At 37.1% G+C, this 24470-nt stretch overlaps 1 protein-coding gene across 4 annotated transcripts in view; it reads right to left on the bottom strand.

Annotated features, from left to right (window-relative positions):
• Positions 1-2501: 2501 nt before the first annotated feature.
• ANO5 (anoctamin 5) overlaps positions 2502-24470 on the bottom strand; it is a 95799-nt gene continuing 73830 nt past the window's right edge. For all 4 annotated transcript variants that reach the window (XM_004752152.3, XM_004752151.3, XM_004752146.3 and 1 more), the window contains 9 exons: positions 23700-23774; positions 21690-21912; positions 18933-19102; positions 18189-18286; positions 12678-12808; positions 10114-10319; positions 7829-8007; positions 6001-6106; positions 2502-3271 (listed from right to left, as the gene is read on the bottom strand). In XM_004752152.3, coding sequence (XP_004752209.1) covers positions 3050-3271; positions 6001-6106; positions 7829-8007; positions 10114-10319; positions 12678-12808; positions 18189-18286; positions 18933-19102; positions 21690-21912; positions 23700-23774 — 1410 coding nt within the window. In that variant the 3' untranslated portion in view covers positions 2502-3049. The remainder of the gene's footprint in view (positions 3272-6000; positions 6107-7828; positions 8008-10113; positions 10320-12677; positions 12809-18188; positions 18287-18932; positions 19103-21689; positions 21913-23699; positions 23775-24470) is intronic.

Consider the following 24470-nt stretch of genomic DNA (forward strand, 5'->3'; position numbering starts at 1 on the left):
ACAATAGATTCCCCTTTTGAAGAAGCAGCCCGAGGTCCTCACCCTGGACTGGAGTCGATCAACAGAGATTCACGGCTCTGCATAGCACCTGACAGTACACAATCACTTTGGAATCAAAGTTTACATTTGACAGTTCTCAACATGAAACTTCTTTGGCTTTTCTCTCACCCTCACTAAGATGCCTTAGGAGAGACATCCCCCTTACCACCCACAGCGCGCCATGCTGCCTCACCAATGCCTCCCCCCCTGGAAGCGTGCACGGCTTTATCTGGAGAGAACTCTTTCACCCCGCTCATCCTCTGTCCTTCCTCCTCTTTATCATCTTCGCTCCATCTTCTCCTGGAAAACTGACTTAATGGCTTCGTTAAGAGAAGAACGTTAAAGCCAACAGGAGTCATGAGATGTAGCAAAACTAGGACAGCATTCCATCTAATTAAGATACTTCCTTCTTGATGGAGACCTCTGGAATAAATGTTTGGAAAGGATTCTGCTTCTTGTGTGCAAAGAAAAACTGATGAAGGCAAGGATTAGAGATGACATTTGAAAGAGTTACATAATTTTTGTTTTGTTTTGTTTTGCACTTTAAATTATTTCAAATAAAATCTCCAATGTTTCCTGGAACATTTCTGAAAAAAGTAAGTATTTGATCCGATGACGATAAACACATCAGCTGTGCTGATAAATATCAACTTACACTTGGTAGTCAGGTGCTCTTAATTCAGCCCTCCCAGAATAACACGAGCTTAATTAGATAGGCCAAATCTACCTGAATTGATTTGACATTAAATTTTGGTCAGCAAGCTTTTAGGAAAGTGAGGGATACTTTTATTTCATTTTAAAATCTGTGAAACAAGGAAAAGGCTCTTGGTAGAAAATTGAAACACGAATACAAAGTATTTATCAATAACATTTTAAAAGGAAATATCTACTGATCATAGGATCTATTTACTTGTCTTAAAACTACTTCCTCTCTTGCCAGTTTCTCCATGCATTCTAGAAACCCAACACTTGAGTTGGTTTGTTTTTAAGATTGCAGTGTACGGATAACTTTGTGAGTTAAATTTGTCTTTATTTATCTTAACACTCTAGGTCTATAAATACTGTTAAGTCATAGAAACTGAAACTTATATCCAAGAAACCGATTTCCACACTCTTCCTTATTTTTATTAGCACCTAGGAAGAAAGTAATATGTATGAGCTGTGCAAAGGGACAACATGGTAGTAACACAGAGTTTGATATGACAAGCCAAAGATACTGCATCTGTGGCTTATTTCATAGTAACACTAGTGTTCTCAAGCAAGAAATAGGCCTCCTCCTCCTATGAAATCATTCTTCAATAATGAGATCACTTTAAATTACACAAAAATGTTTTTTTTTTTTTTTATAAAATCTACCCAGTGGATGACAAGTTATTACTGCCAATATTGGGGTCACTGTCTCATGGTTTTATAAAATTCATAATCCTCATTTCTACATGTTTACTATCTATCATTAGCTAATACTACCTGCCGTATAATTACTATTGGCAATTCTACAAAAATGAATTAGTATCAAATAATAAAACTACTTTAAAAATATCTTGTGATAAAGTTTCTTCTTTTGTATGGAATTTAAAAAAAACACTATTCTTTTGGAACTGAAGTGTAATTGAAAGCTAGAGATGCAAGTACTATATCTGAACTGTGTCCCTCACTTTGTAGTGTTAAAAATGTATATGAAGTATTTTTCATAAGAGAAAAAGGAACTGGTGTACATGTGCCATGGGCTTAAGTATGAGAGAAATAATGCAATTAATTTTTTTTTTCCACTTAGCAATCAAATCCATCACCCCTTTCTTATTTGGTTGATCTACTTTTGGTGTTCAACTCTGTGACTGATGTTAAACTGACAATTTCTGTACAACAAGCTAATATTTGAGATGTTATATCACATCACATGAACAGCACAACCACTTCTTGGGTGTCAAAGGTATAGGGACAAGGCACTGTGTATTGAATGAAGTGATGCATCAATAGAAAACAGGGTAAACTCATTAAAAGATTCAAGATTGCTTCAAACAGATCAAGTTTCATAAACAACTTGTACCTAACTTATACAAAGAGCTAATGCTCAAACAGGCTTCATGATGCAAAATACGCATTATAGAAGAAAAATGATTTTTTAAAAATAATTCAATTTTTTTCAGATTAAGGTCAATAAATTAGTCAATATTCATTGTCTTGCATTTGTTAACTACTAAGAAGACACATTTACTTCTCTATAATATCTTTCATTTACTTGAAGAACTGAAGCAACCTAACAACTTCTTAGGCTGTTTTCCAGAAAGACAATCTAGCCTTGAAACTACTATTACCAAAATGTTATCTTTAAAGACCAGAGTTGTTAGTCTTTTGTTGCAACCCAAATGTTCAGTCTCTTGAAAAATCAATTCTGCATTGACCTGGAAGGGGAATCTGGGATTCTGATGGAAGTTTAACTTAACTTACTCAGGATGATTTCAGAAACAAACCCCCGCCATGATATCCACCCAACATTTTTAATATGTGAGTTTTCTTAAGTCATCTTATTTTGTTTTTTCATTCACATAGTCTGCAATGGCAGGAGATACATGGCTCAGGAGGCCACTTCAATTCCTTTCCTTTTGTACCAACATTTTTCTTGATGGGAAGGAGTTATAAAACAACCCAACAGAAGACCATGAAAATGTGCAGATGCACTGGAACGTGATAAGACAGCCCGAGTCCAGTGTTTAATTCTAAACTGCAACATTCCATGATTTTCCAATATTCTGATTCAACACGCACTTTTAACAATCATTTCTAGAACTCTAGAAAACAATATCTGGGAAGAGTTCAGCCAATAAAGCAGACAAGTGGTATTCTTCCAACCTCACAAAGTAGGCCACTGTAAAAGTGTACAAAAACTCTGAATTCAAAAAGAAGGAAGAGGACGTGGGGTGAAATTGATACATGCCTTCTGGCCTCTACCCAAAACCCAGGGAAAGTTGGGACGCCAGAGAGGCAACCGACTGCTTGCTCACTATGGTGATTAGACCGCTGAGTTAGCCAGTTGTGCTTTGTTTTCCTGAATCAAGACTTGTTTGGCAAGTTCAGTAGAACTAATTTTCAAGTTCTCTTTTAATTTGTGAAGCTCAAAGTCATGAAGAATCTTGACAGTCATTAACTTTTCTCGCTTGATTCTGTCCAGAACAACTTTTGGAACATCAGGGATCATCCAGGCCAACAAAAATTTAACTAAAAACACAACGTGCTGGAAGAAACATAAGAGAAAATCAAGGACACTGTTAGAACTGTCAAATGTTCAGCAGGAAGTTCTTATGAATCACTTCATTCATTCAATAAACTGTGCTCAATACAGAAGGTATCAGGAATAGCAAAAAGATAAGATTCCTATCCTGGAACTTTCCCAGAAAGACAAACACATTAAACAAATAAATGTTTACTAAAATGCATAATTACAGAAATTCCAGGTGATCATGGTTATTGAATATACTGTTTAACTGTACTCACTTCTGAAAACCTAGTAAGATACTTGGAAGGGAATTTTTAAAAATGGTGTAACTCACAAAGACCAAAAAAAAAACAAAAAACAAAAAACAAAAAAAACAAAAAAGGAGGGAACAGCGATAACAGATTCAAGAGAGTAAAGAGAGCTGGCATTTCAGCTTGCAATTGATGATATGATGGTGGTAAAACCCAACAAGTCAAAAGCCAACTTTTTTAGATCTTCAATAAAGTTCAGGAAAGATGGTCCTAAGGACTGTGGAAGCATACACGTGGGTGGCTAACCAGAGGATTAGCCAACATCTGGCATAAGGAAAAGCTGGAATTTTCAGGACCTCTCTCCCATTGCCATCCAGGTACTACTTCCCTCCAACCTCACCCTGGCAGCAACTGAGTAATTTGTGCAGAAATCCAAACAGAAAGCCATGAACTCAGGAGCACCAGAGACAGTGGAGGACGGAGGAGTGGCGCCATACTGAAAATAGGGCAATTAAGTGAAATTCAGTGAATCCTAAGATCCTTAGTCATCTTTGTCTCGCTCAGGTCTCAGAACACAGGCAGCAGTAGAAGAGCGCAACAGAAAGGAGTTCGGAAGAGTTTTCTCTGGGGAAAGTAAGTAGTCTGTGAAATTACAATGGCAGATACCAAATGAAAAGGTCCCCTCACTACCTCATCACCCTATGGTGAAACCTGCCAAGTGACATTTCTCCTGTAGGCACACAAAGCTTATAATTAGCTTTCACTTATTTGCTCTTAAGTAGAAGCAGATTGCCAAGAATCAGCAGGTATGTAAAAAAAGTATCTAAGCAAAAGAAAAAGACTGAAACAGACAAATAGAAACTAAGAGGAAACAGAGATAATGAAGAAGCAAAACAAACACAAAACAAAAAGATAAAAACATGAGTTCATCTAAAGGAGAGAAAATAATTACAATTTCAAAACAGGAAGTATAACACCTGAGTAATAGAACTTCTAGGAAGACAGAACAGAGAAAAGAAGGAAATAATTCAAAAAATAATATGTACAAGCAAATTTTCTCAAATTGAAGGTAAGTACCTTTTCAGATTCACAAGGCCCACCAAGTGTCCAGAAAAATGAGTATTATCCAATAATAAGAACTTGTAATTTTTCATAAGAGAAGGACTAGTGAGAGAATCCTTAAAGCTTACTGATTTATAAAAAGATCATAAACAAAGTCTGGGGAATTGGAATTGTATTGCATTTTTTAACAACATTGAAGCAGACAAAAAAAAGAGCACTGTCTTCAAAAATGTCAGGAATACCTAAATAAAGTTAGTTGAAAATTTTTCAGGCAAAATGACTTTTAATCTCGAATTCTATGCCATTTAGTCATCTGTGAGGAAAGAAGAAATATTCAATATTCAAGTTCTCAACAATTGACCACTCATAATTTTCCTTAGAAAATTACTGAAAAATACACTTCATCAAATAAGCTAGTAAACCAAGAACGGGAGAAACACAGACCACAGAAAATTGTCTTCAATACAAGAGAAGGTGAAGAGAAGGTGAAAGTCCCAGTGAGTCAGATGGGCCTATCATCACAGATGGTGCGTCAGAGCCTGGCATAATTAAAAACATTAGTAAGAACAATAGACAAAAATTAAAAAATCCCCAGTGCAACTGACCAGAGTGCAAGGTGATCTAAACTTATGATGGAAAATATGAGAACAAAAGAGTGATAAGGTCACAAAGAACGAGAGAGAGAGAGAGAAGAAAAACATAGGGAAGGATATACATAAGACTGCTCTCTTTTTCATCACACAGAATCTGTATGTGTTTGCATTAGACTTGACTACTACTGAACTTCATGGCAGAGAGAAAAAGTGCCTTCACTTTATTTCTTTTTCCTTCATTGGCCCTCATGTCTTTTGATATAGAACGTCACCATGAAACTTACCCAAATTCCCCCTCTGTATTTGTTCTCTTTTAATGCATGCCCTATATCTACAATAAGAGTCGATATTCCACAAAGGGGGAAACATAATATAGTGGACAGAGCAGAGGCCTGCGAGGGATATGTATCTGGCATGGAAGCCCAGCTCCAACATTACCTGATTATCTTTAAACCCACTGCCAATTCTGCTGAGTCTGAGATTCATTTTTCAGGAGAGAACAATAAGGTCTAACCTAGAAGGTTATCATTACAGTGTCTGGAACCAGTATGTAATAGCTGTTCAGCAAAATCAGTGCATTCTTTGTCCTTTTCCTGACCTCAAGGGAAGAGGCCCTATGTTTTTCTTTTCTTTATGTCACCTGGATATTTTCAACAACAGTAGGTGAATAATAGGCAACAACACATTGTACTGAAAATATCCCTATGTTGCTTTTCAGGATAACGAATACTTCCTTCAAAACAATTTCCTGAGATAATACTAATTTTCTGCCAAGCAGATGCCCTTAGAAATCTGGAGGGAGAGGACAGACTAAGTGGAATGTAAGTTAAGGGAGACTTACTTCCATAACAATGATGAAGGTCATCTTGGCAGCGAGGACGTGCCAGTACTGCATATTTTGAAAATATTTCTGATCATGATCAGGAGGATATCTGTAATCTCTGTACCTGAAAAACAGAAGTAAATGCAAAAAATTAGTTATTGCTTCGCATAGAGACCTAATGTAAATTCTTATCATTTCTCTAAAGAGATACTTTTAATTGACTACAAAAGTCAAGTCGTAGGAAGGTAACTGCATTCTGATACATTTCATTTTTGCACATATAAAAATCATGGCCACATGTTATTTATATATAGTTTGGTGTAGCAGGAGACACAGGTGAAACTTCTGTCCTGCCCTTCAAAGTCAAATTTTTCAAAAGAGTCAGCAAAATGATTCTGTCTCCATTCGCTCTCTTCCTACTCCTTAACACACTTAGTTCTGTCCACCACTCCCCTAAAACGCGTTTTCTCCTGTCATTAAACTGAAGAAACATGCTAATTCTTTTTTGATCTTTTGAGAACAGGACTTGATATTGTTGAATGTTTCTATTTTTTTTTTAAACTCTATTTTCTTTTGGCTTATCTGACACTGCATTGTTTTTATTTATCTTACTATTCTTCTGGACTTTTCTTAGTGCTCGACTTTGTATGCCCACTGTTTTCTGCAAAGTTACTAGGCATTGATGTTCTTCAAAGATTTAGTCCACCTAGGAAGTGATGAAATCAAGAAAATGGACACATGCCCATGCTCATAAACACCATACTATGATTCCTTTATATGCAGATCTAAAATCGAACAATGGTTTGGCTACCTGTATGTCTACCAACATTTTGCTGTCTCGTGCTGTTTCCCAGAAGAAGTAGCTTGCTTAAGGTTTAAGTTAAGTGGTCTTGATGTACTAGATATATATTATATGTATAATATTTATGTACTTTATATATAATCTTTATGTCATATTTATTTATTTATCATATACAATCTTTAAATTAGATTAAAAAGACCCTCAGAGCACAGGACATGCTGAGTAATGGAAACAGGTTCACAAACCTAATTTCATGCTCTCTGCATGGAGGAAAACTTTTACATGGTACAGATGGTGAATTTATCATATTATTTCTCCTTTTCTCACTCTATCTCTTTTTAAGAACATATAGTTATATTCAAGTAGGTTTAATGCAGATATATGATCATGGTGTAAATTGAAATAGATTAAATGCAGATATACTATGATCATGCTGTATGATCTAATAGATATTATATCGTGGGGCCAAGGGGCATTTGTTGGTGAGAAATCTCTCCAATAAATTTAGAAAATAAGAAACAATTCAAAATTGATACTATTTTTGTTCATAATATCCTTTTACTTTTGGCCTTTCTACTTTTCCAAATCAGATCAGTGAAGTCTAAAATCGATGCACTTTACCCAGGAAATTTATTGCCCTAAGTAATTCCTTTGTATCTCAAGCCATGGGGGAAGTGGAGAACTCAAAAAACACATTTTAAAAAGCAAAATTAAAAGCTAAGAAATTCCATTGTGTATATATACCACATCTTCTTGATCCATTGGGTAGAAGAATAAATGAAACAAGATGGGATTGGGAGGGAGACAAACCATAAGTGACTCTTAATCTCACAACAAACTGAGGGTTGCCGGGGGGAGGGGGTTTGGGAGAAGGGGGTGGGATTATGGACATTGGGGAGGGTATGTGATTTGGTGAGTGCTGTGAAGTGTGTAAACCTGGTGATTCACAGACCTGTACCCCTGGGGATAAAAATATATGTTTATAAAAAATAAAAAATTAAAAAAAAAAAAAAAAAAAAAAAAGCTAAGAGATTAAGAGGAAACCTGCAAGTGACGAAGTCTCGTTTTTCCGAAGGTGCAGTGTGGTTTGGAAAATCAGCTATAAGGAATGTTGACAGGCTGTCATTGACATATCCTCTCATGGGCTCCGTGTCATCCGTCGAGTAGGCATAGTAGTAAACCAAACGGGGAATGATGTCCGATGTAAATGCCACAATAAAAGCCTAAAAGACCAAGCAAGAGGGAAATCTTGAGCTAACAATCTAGTTTTTTAAAAATGTCTGATTTGCATATTTCTCCATTCCATATGGATGCAAGCGATTAAAATGCTATTACAAGTTATGTTAACATAGGAGTCCTTGGCCTGCAACATGAAATAGTCCTTTTCAAGTTTGTGATCAGTATTCCAAGCCTTCCCAGCTAGAGAGCGGCCATGATGAAAACTGAACCTAAATGTATCTGGCTCCAAAAACCATGCTCTTTCCACCATGCCTTGTTATTTCTTACATCTGTTTCACAGCACATTTACACCGTCCTTAGCCAAATTCATTTGCCTGAACCAACTCCATAAACTGGGACCGTGAGTGTGCACACATCCGTGCCTGTGTGTTCATGCCCTCGCACTGGTAGGTGGGTGGTGGGGAGGCGATGGAGAGAGAAGACCATGCGATGGTTAATGTCCCACAGTTCAGTGTAAGTAATTTCGATATTTGATTCTACAGGAATGGTATTTTTCCATCCTTCCCCAAGCTCTGGAATGGTATATAAGTCCATTTAAAACCATCTGGCTCTGCCCTCTACATTTTTAGTGGAAGGTTCTTTTGTTTAGTTTTGTTAAAGATTTTATTTATTTGTTAGAGAGAGAGAGAAAGCGAGAGAGAGCATGAGCAGGGGGTAGAGGGAGAAGCACACTCCTGCTAAGCAGGGAGCCCAGTGCCCATGGGGCTGGAATCCAGGACCCTGGGATCATGACCTGAAGTGAAGGCAGAGGCTTAATCACCAGAGCCACGCAGGCTCCCCTTAGTGGTAGCTTTTAAAAAAACTTTTAATACTTTGATAGCTACTGGTCCAATCAGGTTTTCTACCACTTACTGAATAAACTTTGGCCATCTTTATCTTCTTAAAAAGGTGACAATTTCAAAAATAGATTTTAAAATTTATTGGAATAAAGGGACATATAACAGTCTCACAATTTTCTCACCTGTATCTTATAACTTTTCAGAGTTCAGATTTTCAGAGTTCTGTTTACTTTATACGTCTTTTCAATGAACCAACTCTTAATTCACTTAGGAATTATACTGCTTTTTATTTGTTTTCCAATTTTATTATCTCTGATTGTATCTGTATTAATTTTTTCTTACTACTTTCTGTTGATTAGTTTTACATTTTCCTTACATTTATGAACTCATGCTCAGCTCATGCTTTCAAGTCTTCTTTTTTAATAATAAAAGCATTTATTGCTATGAATTTTTCTGTAACTGTGGTTTTAGTTCATTCCTATTGGTTTTCATCTTAATTAAGTGCTCTTTATAATTTCAATTTTGCTTCCTCTTAATACAATAAAGCTTACTTAGAAGTGTGAATGTTAGTGGGTTAGAGTTTTTAAAATTATCTTCATTATCAACTTCAATTTTTATACCATTTTTATATGTAAATATATATGGTAAAAATTTTTGCTTTGGGGAAATTTAGTTTCATTATCATTTTTTAATAAGTGCTCCAATAAGTGCTCCATAAACATAACATGTAAATGTTGTATATTCTCTATTTGTAGTATACAACATCAGGTACAATCAAGCTCTAACTGTGTTATTCAAATATTTTATGTACCATTACATATTTTCTATCTACTTTGTCATGTGTTATAAAACTGTACCATGGTATTTCAAGGACAGTGGTTTTACAATTTTCCTTGTATTTCTGAGAGTTTGCATGTCATAAATTTCTCTTTGTTGTTTGGTGCATAAAAGTGAGGGGCGCCTGGGTGGCTCAGTCAGTTAAGAATCTGATTCTTAATTTTGACTCAGGTCATGGTTTCTGGGTCGTGAGATCGAGCCAGGTGTCAGGCTCTGTGCTGGGCATGGGACCTGTTTAAGATTCTCTTTCCCTCTCCCTCTGCTCCTCCCCCTGACCTCTATTTACACACATGCTCACTCTCTCTCTTAAAAAAAAAAAAAAAAAAAAAAGCGTAGGGATGATGTATCATTATGGACTGTCACCATGATGAAATCAACAAAGCTAAAGATTGAGTTAAGCATCATGTATATCTTCCCATTGCCAAGAAAACAAAATGCAATACAAAGCCACACAAGCAAAATGGGCCCACTTACGTTAGTTGCCACAGAAAGGACAGCCATTCCATAAAGAATGTCTTGCCAAACACCTATGCTGTGAGCTTTAGCAGCCACGGGTCTCCTATACTGAGTTGTAAGTTTCCAGGCATCCACTCGGATCTCTATAATATTATTCAAGAGAGCAAGAAGAGGAGCCAGAGGAAAAGAGGCCACAAATAATGTAACAAATCCAAACTGGGTAACTGTAGGAAAAAAAAGAAAAATTAGTGAACTCATTATCGTGAAGGAGTAAAGGGGAAAAACTCTGCCCAAATTCCGCAACGTCCTCCTTTTGGAGGGATCTACACCAGCAAAACACTCCAGGCCTCTTTCCATTGGCCCACTTCCTCCTCCCCACTGGAAGCATAGTGACTCAGTTACTGGCTAGCACAGAGAGGAGAAACTGGGCACATATAGCTCAGTTCTGTCCTCACTGTTTCTTTTGACATCTGCTTGTCTGAAGAAAGCATTTCTTCTTGTTAAATAAGAGATTCTTTTTATTCTTCTTAAAACCCAGCCTTTTATTAGGGGCTATGTTTAGGTCGATGCTAGTCTAGTCTTTACACTGGTAGTGACACATTAGTGGGGTAATCAAATTCTTCTATCTTGAGGAATCTATGAGATCAGGGAGAATGTCTGATTCATTTGTGTGTTTCCAAGAGTCAGCGTGTGTTGGCTATATAAACATACTCAACTACAACAGTGTACACGCTACACTGTTTAAGATTTGAAGGTGCTAACAGATGAAAAGACAGTGCAAAGGAAGATGCTTGAGAATAAATCAGAAAATGAATCATTTAAAGCATTACAAACATATAAATTATATGTGGGCCAAGAAAATATAACACAATTTTCTGGAAAGATGTATTTGTTTAGGTCCTGATCCTCTATACTATCTTGACATCTTTCTAATAAATTTTATTTTCTTTCCTCATTAAGACTTAACACCTATGTAAGTTAACTTCTCTTCCCATTTTTTTTTTATTTCCAACAACAACTGAGGTACAAGCGTACATTCAACTGGCAGTCTGGGCTTCCCCCATAAGTGGAAACCATATAATAAGAGATACAGGAATGGCTTTCCACTGAAGGGAGAGAGGAAGGCGCTTCTACTAGTCCTTTATTTTTAGATGAATCTCAAGTGTTTCTGGATTTCAACTCTTCTCACAAAAGTTTCTCAAAAGAATTAGTCTTGCCACTTTCCAACCCAACTGAACACCTCTTCAGAGGAAGCATTATGTAGAAACAACTTGAATTTTCTGTGTTCAAATCCCACATTTTACTTAAAATATTTTTGGCCCATAGCATAAATTGACCCATCCTAATTCCAGTATCCTCCAAAACAAAATGCAGTGAAATATGAGTTCTCTGTCGAATGTTTCAGGATGCTATAATGTACACAAGACATCCACAATAAACTAACTCAGCTGTACCTCAGTAAATGGTAGTTAATTTTCTTATGAAACTTTGATTTCAGTGATAATCCCTAATGCATTTATGAGCAAATGCATTTGATACACAATTAATTAAAAATTGGAGCCTTATCACCCCATAAAGCAAGGACTACCCAATTTTATAACCGGTTATATGAAACAGGCTGCTTTCAGTTTGTCCTAAATTTACCTATTTCATTCAGGTATCTCATGTTTCTATCACAGTGGAGAAACCAGTAGCAATTTCAGGTCACTTTTTCATTCCCCCATGCTTTCATAGGCCTTAAGAGTCTTTTTTTTTTTTTTTTAATTTATTTATTTGACAGAGATCACAAGTAGGTAGAGAGGCAGAGAGAGAGGGAGGGAAGCAAGCTCCCTGCCAAGCAGAAAGCCTGATGCGGGACTCGATCTCAGGACCCTGGGATCATGACCTGAGATGAAGGCAGTGGCTTAACCCACTGAGTCACCCAGGTGCCCCGGGCCTTAAGAGTCTTAAGTAAAGCAAACTGTTCTCCTTAATTTCATCACAGAAGCAGAGAAGTAACTTCAGAGGAAACATTTACGTAGACTTTAAGAGCAGTCTCCATCATCATCCCTCCTAAAATTTCACCTCAAAATCTCTTCTCTGTTCAATCCTTAGCATTTTTTATGCATTTCTTGTGTTCAACGTGAACTCCCCCACACAACTCTTTTTAGCCTTCTTCTTTTCAGCCTGAAATAAAGGACTTACTCTAAATGTATGTTAGACTCTGGAAATGTCTATCAACTTAATTCTTTCTCTGGGCTGAAAGTGAGGCAAACAGGGGAACTATGCAAGCTAATCTGAGAGAGGAGTTTTAAAAAAGTGATTCTTCCTTTATTTGGTTCAACAATCTTAACATCCAATTGACAGGAAATATATCTCTAACACGAGTGCTTTGAAGCTCAGCTTCATTCTGCATTCTACCTAGTAAGCAATACAACCATCCACCTGTCTTTTTATCCACATTCCAATAGTTTATTAGACACCTACCAGGTACAAGGCAGGAAGAAACATTAAGAGCTAAAAAAAAAAAAAAAAGAAAAGAAAAAAGAAAAAACTTACTTTACTCAGACTGACTATGTTTCAAGACAGTGGTTAAAACTTACCTGTTTCTAAGTACTCATAGAAGAGCCCAAGAGATCCGAAAGTTTCGAGGTCATGATCCTGCTCCCATCGACTGTATAGCTTTTCAGAGTTGGTCCGAGCTTTTCGACGTCTCCACCAATTCAGAACCATACTGTGGGAAGTGATAAAAGTGAATGCATGATTAGAATTTAAAAGAAAGTGGTCAGAAAACCAGGGTGTTAGATCTAGAAATTGGTGGTGAGAGGGGTTAAGTAACTTAAGATCACAGAGCACAGAGAGTATAACTACAGCTAAAGTTAAATTAAGAATCTAGTGCTTGAGGTCAAAGCTCTTTATTGGTGTGTTAAGAAAATAAGACTACCCTGACTCTCCCCATGGAAATACATTTACTCAGAAATAGTTCTGTTAAAGAGCATATGGAAGAGAGGGTCACCATAGGACCACTTTTTTTCCATTTAATTTACTAACCTTTAAGTTGTCATGATACTCAGAAGGATGCTCAAGGAAGTGAGAAATAGGTTACAAGAGAAAATACATAACAAAGGAAACATAGAGGCCTATCAAGCACGTGAAAATAAATGCAATAACCCTAAGCAAAATATTACCTGACTAAATTCCATAGTATTTGAAAAATAATGTATCATGGTAATGTTGGAACACTTTAGGAACAGAATGTTGGAACACTTTAGGAACAGAAAGGTTTTTTTTTTTTTTATTAGAAAAGCAATCAATGTAATAAATGACATTAACAGATTTAAGCAGAAAAATACAAAATTATGTTGACTAATGAGAAAAATGCGTTCGATATATTTTGAGCACCTAGTAAAACCTATTGATGACAGAAAAGCAGAAAAAGAAGGAAATTACCTCAATATAATAAAAAACATTTGCCAAAATCTTGGGGAAAATATCATTCTGAATAGGAAAAACCTAAAAGCATTCCCTTTAGAATCAAGAAGAGAGTAAGGCTTCTTATTCAAGAATCTATTAGACACAGCAAAGGAAACAACCAACAAACTAAAAGACAACCTAGTAAGTAGAAAATACTCACAAATGCCATATCCAATTGATTAATATCCAAAATATATAAAGAACCGATACAATTCACCACCCAAAAAACAAATATTCCAATTTAAAAATGTCAACATGAACAGCCATTTCTCCAAAGAAGACCTATAGATGGCCAACAGACACATAAAAAGATGTTCAACACCTCTCATCATCAAGGAAATGCAAATCAAAACCACAATGAGATATCACCTTGTATCCATCAGAATGGTTAACATCAAAAACATAAGAAACAATAAGTGTTGGCAATGATGTGGAGAAAAGGGAACCCTCTTACACTGTTGGTGGGACTACAAACTGGTTCAACCATCGTGGAAGACAGTATGGAGGTTCCTCAAAATGTAAAAATGGAACTACCCTATGATACAGTAAATGCACTACTGGGTATTTTCCCAAAGAATACAAAAACACTAATTCAAAGGGATACAAACACCCCTATGTTTATTGCAGCATTATTTACAATAGTCAAATTATGGAAGCAACCAAAGTGTCCCCTGATAAATAATTGAATGGATGAAGAAGATGTGGTAGGGCACCTATGTGGCTCAGTTGGCTGAGTGTCTGAATCTTGATTTTGGCTCAGGTCATGATCTCAGGGTTGTGGGACTGAGCCCCTCATTGGCTCCACACTCATAAGAAGCCTGCTTGAGATTCTCTCCCCCTCTCTTCTTCCTTCCCCCCAATTTATTTTCTCTTTCTGTCTAAAATAAATAAATAAATCTTTTAAAAAAATGATGTGATATGTGCGTGCACGCGCGCACACACACACAAACACACACACCATGGGATATTATTCAGCCATAAAAAAGAATATGAAATCTTGCCATTTACAACAATGGATCTAGAGAGCATAATGCTAAGCAAAACAAGTCTGCGAAAGACAAGTACCATAGGATATCACTCATACAAGGAATTTAAGAAACAAAACAAACAAAGGGGGGAAAAAAAGAGAGGGACAAATAAAAAACCAGACTCTTACCTGCAGAGAACAAACAAATGGTTACTAGTGAGGAGATGGGTGAAGGAAAAGGTGAAATAGGTGAAGGGAATTAAGAGTACACTTATCTTGATGAGCACTGAGTAATAAATGGAATTATGGAATGACTATATTGTACACCTGAACTGAATACAACACTGTATGTTAACTACATAAATTAAAATTTAAAAAGTCATCTTACTTGAATAAAGTAGCACTATACCAAGCAAATGTTATGAACTCATGGTCAATTTAATAAAAAATTTTCTGCAAAAACCAAAAAAAAGAAAAAAAGTCTCTATAGGAGTTCTTAGCACAGCAAGATGAAAAAAGAAAAAGGCAAAAGAATTGGAAATGAGGAGAAGAAATCTCTGATTCAGAGTATGAACAGTAATATGAATGAAATGCCTGCTTAAAAAAACCCAAACGAAGTTCGATAAGAATTATTTTTAAAAATGGAGTTTATCTACATATTTTATTCCTATATACCCATAAAACACAAGTAGAAAACATAATTTTTTTAAAGATACCATTTACAACAGCAACTAAAATTGAAAGTACTTTTAGATGGATTTGACAAAAGATCTGTAAGACCTATATACCTAAGTTTAAATCTCTTTACAGTCACTGAAGTCCAAAATAAACATTCCTGAAATAAAAAGACTTGGTATTATGAAAATGCCAGTTGTTTTATAGGAAAAACTGAAATGTAATTTCAATAAAAACATCAAATATTTTTCCATATGATGTCTGGCAAGCTGTTTCTAAAATCTGTACAGAAAGACAAAAGACAAAAGATAGCCAATATATTTCTATAGATAAAAAATAAGTTGGTAAGACTTGACCCACCAGAGATCAAGACTTACTATAAAGCTATATTAATTAAGAGAGCATAGTATTGGTACAAGGATAGACAAATCCTGGAACAGAATGGAAACCTAGTACTAGCCTTGCACTTGCTATATGGCACAAGGTAATATTGTAGATCATGCAGAGAGGCGAGGAGGAACTTCTCAATAAATGGTAAACACAACAATTCATATATTAATATGTACGTGAGAAAGAAATTAAATTTGAACTTCAGATCAAACACAAAAATCTTTTCCGTGTATATTCAAACTTTAAAAGATAAATACAATAATGTTAAAATGTTAAAAATTTAGAAGTATATGAAAATATCTTTTTGATCTTGGGGTAGGGAAGGATTTATTAAATAAGACTTGAAAAATGTTAACCCATAATAGAAAAGTTTGGTAAATTCTACTGTATTAAAAGTATATTCTTTTATCCATCTATACCAGAGGTATTGCAGAGAGTACACACACAAAGGCACAAGGGTACACTGCAATATCAGAGACATTTTTGGTTGCCACAACTGGGGAGAGGCTGGACTACTAGCATCTAGTCTGTCTAAAGTACAAGCATGCTGCTAAACCTCTTACGATGCAGTGGACAGCTCCCTACAACAAAGAATTATTTGGCTCAAATTGTAATAGTGCTGGGGTTGAAAAAATAAAGGGACAAAACTTATGTTCGGATAAAATAAATGTAACACATATGATCAAATCCCAAACAAAAGCACTGTCACCAGAAGTAATAAAGTATTCCTACAGATCAATTAGAAAAGGGTAAATCGGTAGAAAAATGGTTAAACAACACCAACAAGTGTTTCACTGAAGAGGAAACATAGTAGCTAAAACTGCTCATTCATGTTATTAATCAGGGACATGCAAAGTAAGACCAAAGTGCGACATCATTTCTACCTTCCAAATTTGTAAAATTTAAAAGACAACATTAAGTACTATAGTAAATGTACATTAAAATGAACATTTACATGCTGCTTATATCCAAACTGAAAGAGAAAGGGCACAGAACCCCTCAGATTTTTCAGACAATATCAAAAAGTTGGGCACAGATGGAACTGGAAAAACAAAGAAAAAAACTCACATTTTTATTCATTTCTGGAAAATTTTCAGCAACTACTTATTCAGAGAATTGGTAAGAAAGAATTGGTGAGAGAATTTTTTCCTCCAACATCACTCAATTCTCTTTTTCTGGAACAACTAGTAAGTTAACATGGAAGCCTTTTTATGTAATATAGCTTCCTGTCACTTCAATTTTTTAAATCTCATTGTCACTCTGTTATATTGTACAATGTGGGAACTTCTCAGTACTATTTTCCAATTCATTAATTCATTCTTCAGTTGTATCTAATCTGCAATCAATGTCATCTACTGAACTGTTTATTTAAAGTAACATGTTTCATTTATGTAGAATGGGGTTTTTTTATATTAATTTGTTCTTGTTTCATTTATATGTTTTTAATTAAATTATTTCCTGACCCTTTTAAATAACGGTATTACCTCCTTTTACGTTTTTAGGCATTGCCAGAATCTTCTAGCTAGAGTTAAGTTCACTTTCTAAAAACCAATTTTGCTGGCAGCCTTTGTAGCACGAAATCTCATCAGCAGTTTTAGAACTTCAGTTTGTAGGCTTAATTCTACTTGCTTTTTTTTTTTTTCCTTTTATCTCCCTGAGTGTCTCTTTTCCTCTGTGAAGATTTACTCTCCCTCTTGTGTTTGGTTTAGAAGTTATCCCCATTCTGCCCTCCAGGTTCTCAATCTAGAGTTAGGACTTAAGATAATAGCTTAGAGTTATTTCTCTATGGAATTGGATGTGGTTTATCAAATACTCTTTGTAGAGATATATCATGTTCTTCCTTTGTCAGCAAATGAAATAGAACCCCAGGAGAACTACTGAACTGTGGGGAGAGGTGGAAGCAGAGGAGAAAATTATTTTCAACCGTCTTTCATGAAGAGGTGAGAATAAACCCAATTCCTAACTTCAAGTACTGTTACATGAGCCAAGCCTTGGTCTTAAGTAGAGCACTTGAGTCCACCTGACATTGTAGGTGTGCTAAACCTTGATGCTGTCACTTTCTAACTAGGAGACCTGCAAGATGATAGGCTTATGATTCTCTCTCTTTTTATTCATGGAAATTTTCAACTTTTATTTGAGATCAACTGTCATTTTGGTTTTCTCTTTTCGTAACGTGTCTATTATTGTCATGCTTTTGGAATAGAAAACAATACCTTCATATACCAAAACTTAATTCATGACCAATTTTTGTGCCTACGGTGTACAACACATGGATATTTTTATAGAGTTTAACTTTCAGTAATCTTGAGAAGTAATAGGCAACATATAGGATAATGTACAGAGGATAAAACATTCAGATTTCCCAGCGGAACCTCCATAGGAGAGGGGAATAATACCTTTTCCTCAATTTCACTCAAGCAATAAAATTTGATGTCTAACAGCCTATATTACCTCAATGCATTCCTGACTATAGATTAAAAGTGAGTTTTTGTTGTTGACTCAACCATTTGCTGACAATGATACCATGATAATCACAGAATTCCATCTTCTTCCAGAGGAACTCTCTCATGGTTACCTGACTAAAGAAAAACTTGTAAGTTGTACATACGGATAAATAGCTTCTTTTATATTTCCGAAGATCTGTTTTCCAGTCATTATGATGGTCAGCTGGGCCGTCAATTCTATTAGACAGCCTCCAGGGTCACACTAGTCAGAAGAAAGGAAAAAAAGAAAAGGGAGCGATGAAAGATGGATTTTTGCCAACAAAAGAAATCTTAGACCCAGGATCAGAATCTGAAGATTTTGATGGGGAATGGATATTAAAGGGATACAGATTTTAAGCTCAATAGTTTCAAGCAGGATAACTAACCAATTACAAGACAGCTGCATCGCATTTGGATTGCTGGGTCTCATTCTTAGAAGATCTTGAATCTTTCTGTTGGGGGTCAGGGGTAGGGTTGTTATTTTCTCCATGTGATTTGGGTGCAAGGGAGGTATGGAAACCATTGATGTGGTCTAGCTCTATGACCCATGGTGGAGCCTTCCTGCTGTACTTCTGGAACGCTATCGCTCATCCTTGGCAGGAAGCCTTCAGGAATAGAGAACTCACTTATTCCATTCTATAGCTCATATTTTATTCCTAAATAATAGGCACAAAATAACTCCTTGCCCAAAAGGAACTGGGAAGTCTACCAGACGATAGGATGGTAAGACCAGTACTCTCTGTGGAGAGAGATGGTGTCTTATACTTCTCTGGGATCTTGATAAAAATCTGAGTTACTGCTGGGCACAGAACAAGTATTTAGTTAATACTGAGTTCCTGAAGCCACAAGCCTCTCAAGACAACTCTTACCTCTTCACTTCTCCACGCATGAAACAAATATGTGTATTTTCCGGGATAGCCCACGAACTTCCCTTTAAAGAAAGCTACGTAGAAGCAGGACGAGTAAAAATTCACAAACTGAAACAGGAACATTTTCAAGGTAAGACTGCTCTCATATTCCTGATAAGTTCGAGGAATTTCTGTTAAGTAATAAAACACCAAGGTTAAATTATGCACTTTCTTGTTTCTTCCTCAATTCTGTATTGCATGGGACAAGTCACATTATTAGTCATATTATTCTGAGAGCCTGTTGAAATACAAGCCATTCTTGTCCTAACAGACCAATATTAAGTAACAATTTGTGCTCAGTTTTCTGTTAAGAGGCTTTGTATTAATCTAATCACTGGAGAAGCCTAAGAAGCAGTTATTACTATACTTAGATGGATAAAATACTTTGCCTGGAGTCACACAGTCAGAATATGGAATTCAAACCCATATCAGACTGGAGAGGCTTATGCTTACCCTGGTACACTGTATGATATCCTGTAAACATAACAGATCTCTCTCTGTCTGTTGTCAATCAGGTTTAAAAGTAAAGGACATCCGCAAGGACAGAGGATGATTTCCAAACTAAACTGTGTTTTCCTCTCATGAATTAATGCTTATATCAATTTTGAAAAGAATGTCATATAATTGGTGGCAGTAATAATACACTTTCTCTCTCCTTTATTTAAAATGCAGGATCATGATCTAACATTTAGTGAATTCCAAAGACAAAAAAATACTGGATTCCCTTCACATCACAGATAAGTATCAGGAGGTGTGAAAGAGTCAGGGAGCATGTTTTTCTGAGCTGATGATCTCCCAGCAGCATAAGCTGATCTAGCCAAAGTGGTAACAGTTTCAATGATACCGAAATGGTAACAATATTATTCTAAAGACACAGAGAATTCCTCCTTTTTAGAGAAATTACTTGCATTCTTACAAAATCTCTAATGTGTATTTAAGTGATTTTTCTCACTGAAATTCACTCTGAATTTTTAGTGCTATATGCTAGATTTATGTTTTAATAACAAAAAAAAAAAAAAGAAAAGTTGAGTGAGAACTACAAATCTGAAGATAGCCTTTAATGAAAGTTGTTTCCTAGCGCAAACTCTGGTGCTGAATGAGTAATGTGCTCTTCCTGGTTACTGTTGGGTGCAGTGATGATATACAGACTTGGAGGAGGGACCTGCACACTCAAGAGGAGAAGCTGACGCGTGGACTGGGGTCTCGATCTCACTTCCAACTTGCCGGGGGTGCTCCACACCCCTCTCCCTGACTAAATCTCCCACTTTGACTGTGACTCGTTTACTGTCCCTAATGGATATAGGAGAACTTTTAATAATTTAAAAGGAAAAGAGGGGCACCTGGGTGGCTCAGTCGGATGTGTCTGACTTGACTTTGGCTCAGGTCATATCAGGGTCATGATCTCAAGCCCCATGTAGGGTTCACCTTGGGCATGGAACCTGCTTACGATTCTCTCTCCCTCGCACTTTGCACACACCCCCCCCCACAGCACGCACACATGCTCCTCTCTCCCTCTCGAAATTAATTAATCAATTCATTAATGAAGGAAAATAATCCAGGGTCTAAGACCCATGGCAACCGAAAAGAAAAGTATTACATTTTAGATATATTCAGGAGGAGCTGATTGTTTTTCCCACAATGGTTTTCAAAAGCAAATCCCTTCCAAAAACCATACACATGAAATAAAAATTATCCGTGTCTTGAGAAAAGTGAGGCTTTTACTTAAAATTCAACTAGCCTGATCAAGGGAGCATTAAGAAAAGAACGCTCTGAAAGATCTACTGAGTCCTGATTTTTCTTTTTGGTTCTTTTTCTTGCTTCCACCATAATGGGTCTAAATGCGGCTGCTGGGGTATTCTGATCACCAGCCTATGTGTCTACCTATAGAACAAAACTGCCTTAGCAGGTGCCTTTAAAAATGACAGGTGTTGGTGAGGATGAGGAGCAAGGGGAACCCTCCTACACTGTTGGTGGGAATGCAAGCTGGGGCAGCCACTCTGGAAAACAGCATGGAAGTTCCTCAGAGAGTTGAAAACTGAGCTACTCTATGACTCAGCCATTGCACGCCTGGGTATTTATCCCAAAGATACAAATGTAGTGATTGGAAGGGGCACGTGCACCCAATGTTTATAGCAGCAATGTCCACGATAGCCAACCTATGGAAAGAGCCCAGATGTCCATCAACAGATGAATGGATAACGAAGATGTGGTACATATATATAATTGAATATTATGCAGCCATCAAAAACCTGAAGTCTTGCCATTTGCAATGATGTGAATGGAACCAGAGGGTATTATGCTAAGCGAAATAAGTCAATCAGAAAAAGACAATTATCATATGGTATCTCTGATATGAGGAATTGGAGAGGCAGGGCAGGGGGTCACGGTGTGCAGGGAGGGGAAAACAATGAAACAAAATGGGACTGGGGAGGGAGATCAATCATAAGAGACTCTTAATCTCAGGAAACAAACTGAGGGTTGCTGGGGGGTCAGGGGGAGGGATAGGGGGGCTGGGTTATGGACATTGGGGAGAGTATATGCTATGGTGAGTACTGTAAATTGTGTAAGACTGAGGAATCACAGTCCTGTACCCTTGAAACAAGTAATACCTTATATGTTAATTTAAAAAAATGAACTCCCCAAGTGATGGTCCAAAATTGATGTATAGCACTGGTAGAATATTTTTTCAGTGCCACAAAGATGACCTGGCCAACTTACCCATTTTTGTAATCCATACAGATATCTTTTCATAAATGAAATTCAAGATCAAGATGACGATAAAGTTCAAGCAGGATCCACTGAGTGACGTGGTTATCTGGGGAGTGAGGAAACTTTTGACATGCTTAAAGGATGCTTCACTTTCCATAAAGCTAGCAAATGTCGCAAACACTGACAGGCGGTACACAATCACAGCTACCATACAGGCGATGACAAGGGCCATCTGGAAAAGGGAAACAAGGAATCAGTCACTCTGGTCTCTATCTCTGCCATGTGACCCATCTGAAACATACTACTCTCTTCATCTCATTATGTTAAGGTCAGCCCCTCTGACTTGGGAAGCAGATCAAGCCAGTCTCTCTCACATAGATGGCAGGGAAAGAACACTGGCAAGGCAAAAGGTTTCTAGAGAAGACAAGACCTGTAGTTGTAGCTGGGTGAATCTAAAACGGTTGAGTAGCCATTGCTCATCCATCATCTGTCAAGCGTTGGAGAACTAGGCACAAGGCCAAATCCTGCCTGTGGCCTTACTCACTCTTGTATGGTTTTTGAGTTATAAATGGCTTTTTGCTGCCTTTTTTAAGGTTAAAGGAAAAAACAAAGATGATTACATGCGAGAGACTGTCTGTGGTCCATAAAGCCTAAAATACACGTGGCCTCTCCACAGAAGACCGTTGCCAAACTCTGCCCCAGGTTGTAGTTAAACAGGTAGTGTGAAGACCATGTACTTTCCCAAGAAGGACACATTTAGAAATCCCGTCTCATTTCCCTTCAGGATGTTGCCATTCGTGTTCTGATATGCCTGGTAGTTTAGATATTTATATAGATGCTACATAAATTTTAAACACTTCCCATATTACAAAAACCCAAAGATCTGGGGAAGCCTTTACCTTGATGATTGGAAAACCTGACTCTGAAAGTTGAGGGACTGAATCAAATGGAATGAGTATTAGAAATAAAAGATAGAATAATCTTTCTGGAACCACACTCTAGATTATTTCTCAAGCAGTGCCCTGACTTGATTATTGCTCTATTATTAATAAAATATTATTTACACTATCACTTCTCCTCAGTGACTGTTATATCATCTAAGAAAACACACATTTAAAAGAGAAAAACCGGACGCCTGGGTGGCTCAGTGGGTTAAAGCCTCTGCCTTCAGCTCAGGTCATGATCCCAGGGTCCTGGGATCGAGTCCTGCATCAGAGAGCCCACTTCTGTCTCTCTCTGCCTACTTGTGATTTCTGTCCATCAAATAAATAAATAAAAGCTTAAAAAAATAAAAGAGAAAAACCAATACCTTTAACTAGAAATGTTAAAGATAAAAAATTATGGGATAATACGAACTATAAGGTTAAACTCTAGTCAACAACTGCTAATTATTTATTCTTCAACATGTTAAGCTCTGAGAGGGTTAACACTGCTTCTTTTCATTAAAATTCAAGGCCAGCTGTGAGAGGACCCACATTTGGAAAGTGGACGGTGGGAAATAAATTGTGGTGGTGGAGGAATCTGGTAGCTAAAAGGCATGGAAAAAAACCTGACTCCCTCACAATGGGACTCGCTAATTAAATTTTTCAAGTTGAAGTCTTACTTTCTTCTATTTATTTCAGCAAGAAAATAAATTTTGAGTACATGCTTTTTTTTCTTTGCATTTTGTGTATGTATTTTAAGTGGACATAAAGATAAATCAATGATTTTTTTTTTTTTTTTAAGGAAACAAAAACCAAACAGTCTGCAAATGAATCTGTTACATGTGCTGGTTGCTGGGGGAGGGGGAGGGGCAGGCACTCAATGAGGCACCGGTCTCTCCCCAAGCTCTTCTTACGAGGTTCAGTTGTGGCACATCCATATGGGTCACCCTTGAGTTTATATATGAGCTCTGTTCAAAATAAAAAGGGGAGTGGGAGGGGAAAGAGGGGCTCGAGAGCCATGGCAGATGAAACTACGGAGGTTATCCTAATAAGACTGCACATAAAGAGATGAGAGCAGGTTCCCAAACATGCTCACCCAAAACGTCACCGTAGCTCCTGATAAAAAGTACCATGGGAGACGACTCCACAGAGGCATGTATGGCTCCATCTCCTACAATTTTGAAGAAATCACAGCAAAATTCAAAATCTACCCTCAACGCTGGGACGCCAAGCAGTAGTCAAAACCATAAAACCCAGTTCGAGTAGAAACCTCCCCGAGTCCTTGACAGCTCATGGGCAGCTACATTCTAGCCCAGGTTCCTTCCCTTCAGGTAGAGACCTTCAGGGCTCTCAGGTGAGATCGTTCACACATGATATGAGCCATGACAGATACACACTGTATCCTCAGGGTTGAATGAGAGTGGTGTTCAGGGCCTGGGAGAGAGGAAATGATGTCAGAACCCAAGAGCTGCTGCGTAAGTGGACATGCTTTAATGATACTACAGCTTGCTTCTAATTGAATTGAATCAAACTGCACTGCTCTATAATTGCTACACATGATACTAAACGGGGCACCATCTTTATATTTACAGGACTGTGTTCTTCTGCACAGTTCAGGGGACCAGGCTTTTCCACTTTGATGTTCTTCTAAGCCATTAACAGAAGATATTCACTGTATCAGCTGAAATTCTTAGCTACATCAAGAGGCAGTGAGATCTTAACCCCCGCAAAATTGCCATAGAGTAAAAAACAGCCGTCAGCAGAAATCTAAATCATGTAATTCTATCTAAAGGATAGGATTTTTAGAGAGGATTTTTATACCTGGGGGATTTTTAGGGAAGACTGAATGCAAACAGAACTTGACAGG

This window comes from Mustela putorius, unplaced genomic scaffold, assembly GCF_011764305.1.
Source record: "Mustela putorius furo isolate JIRA1106 unplaced genomic scaffold, ASM1176430v1.1 tig00003859_pilon_pilon_pilon, whole genome shotgun sequence".
In the NCBI taxonomy this organism is placed as follows: Eukaryota; Metazoa; Chordata; class Mammalia; order Carnivora; family Mustelidae; genus Mustela; species Mustela putorius.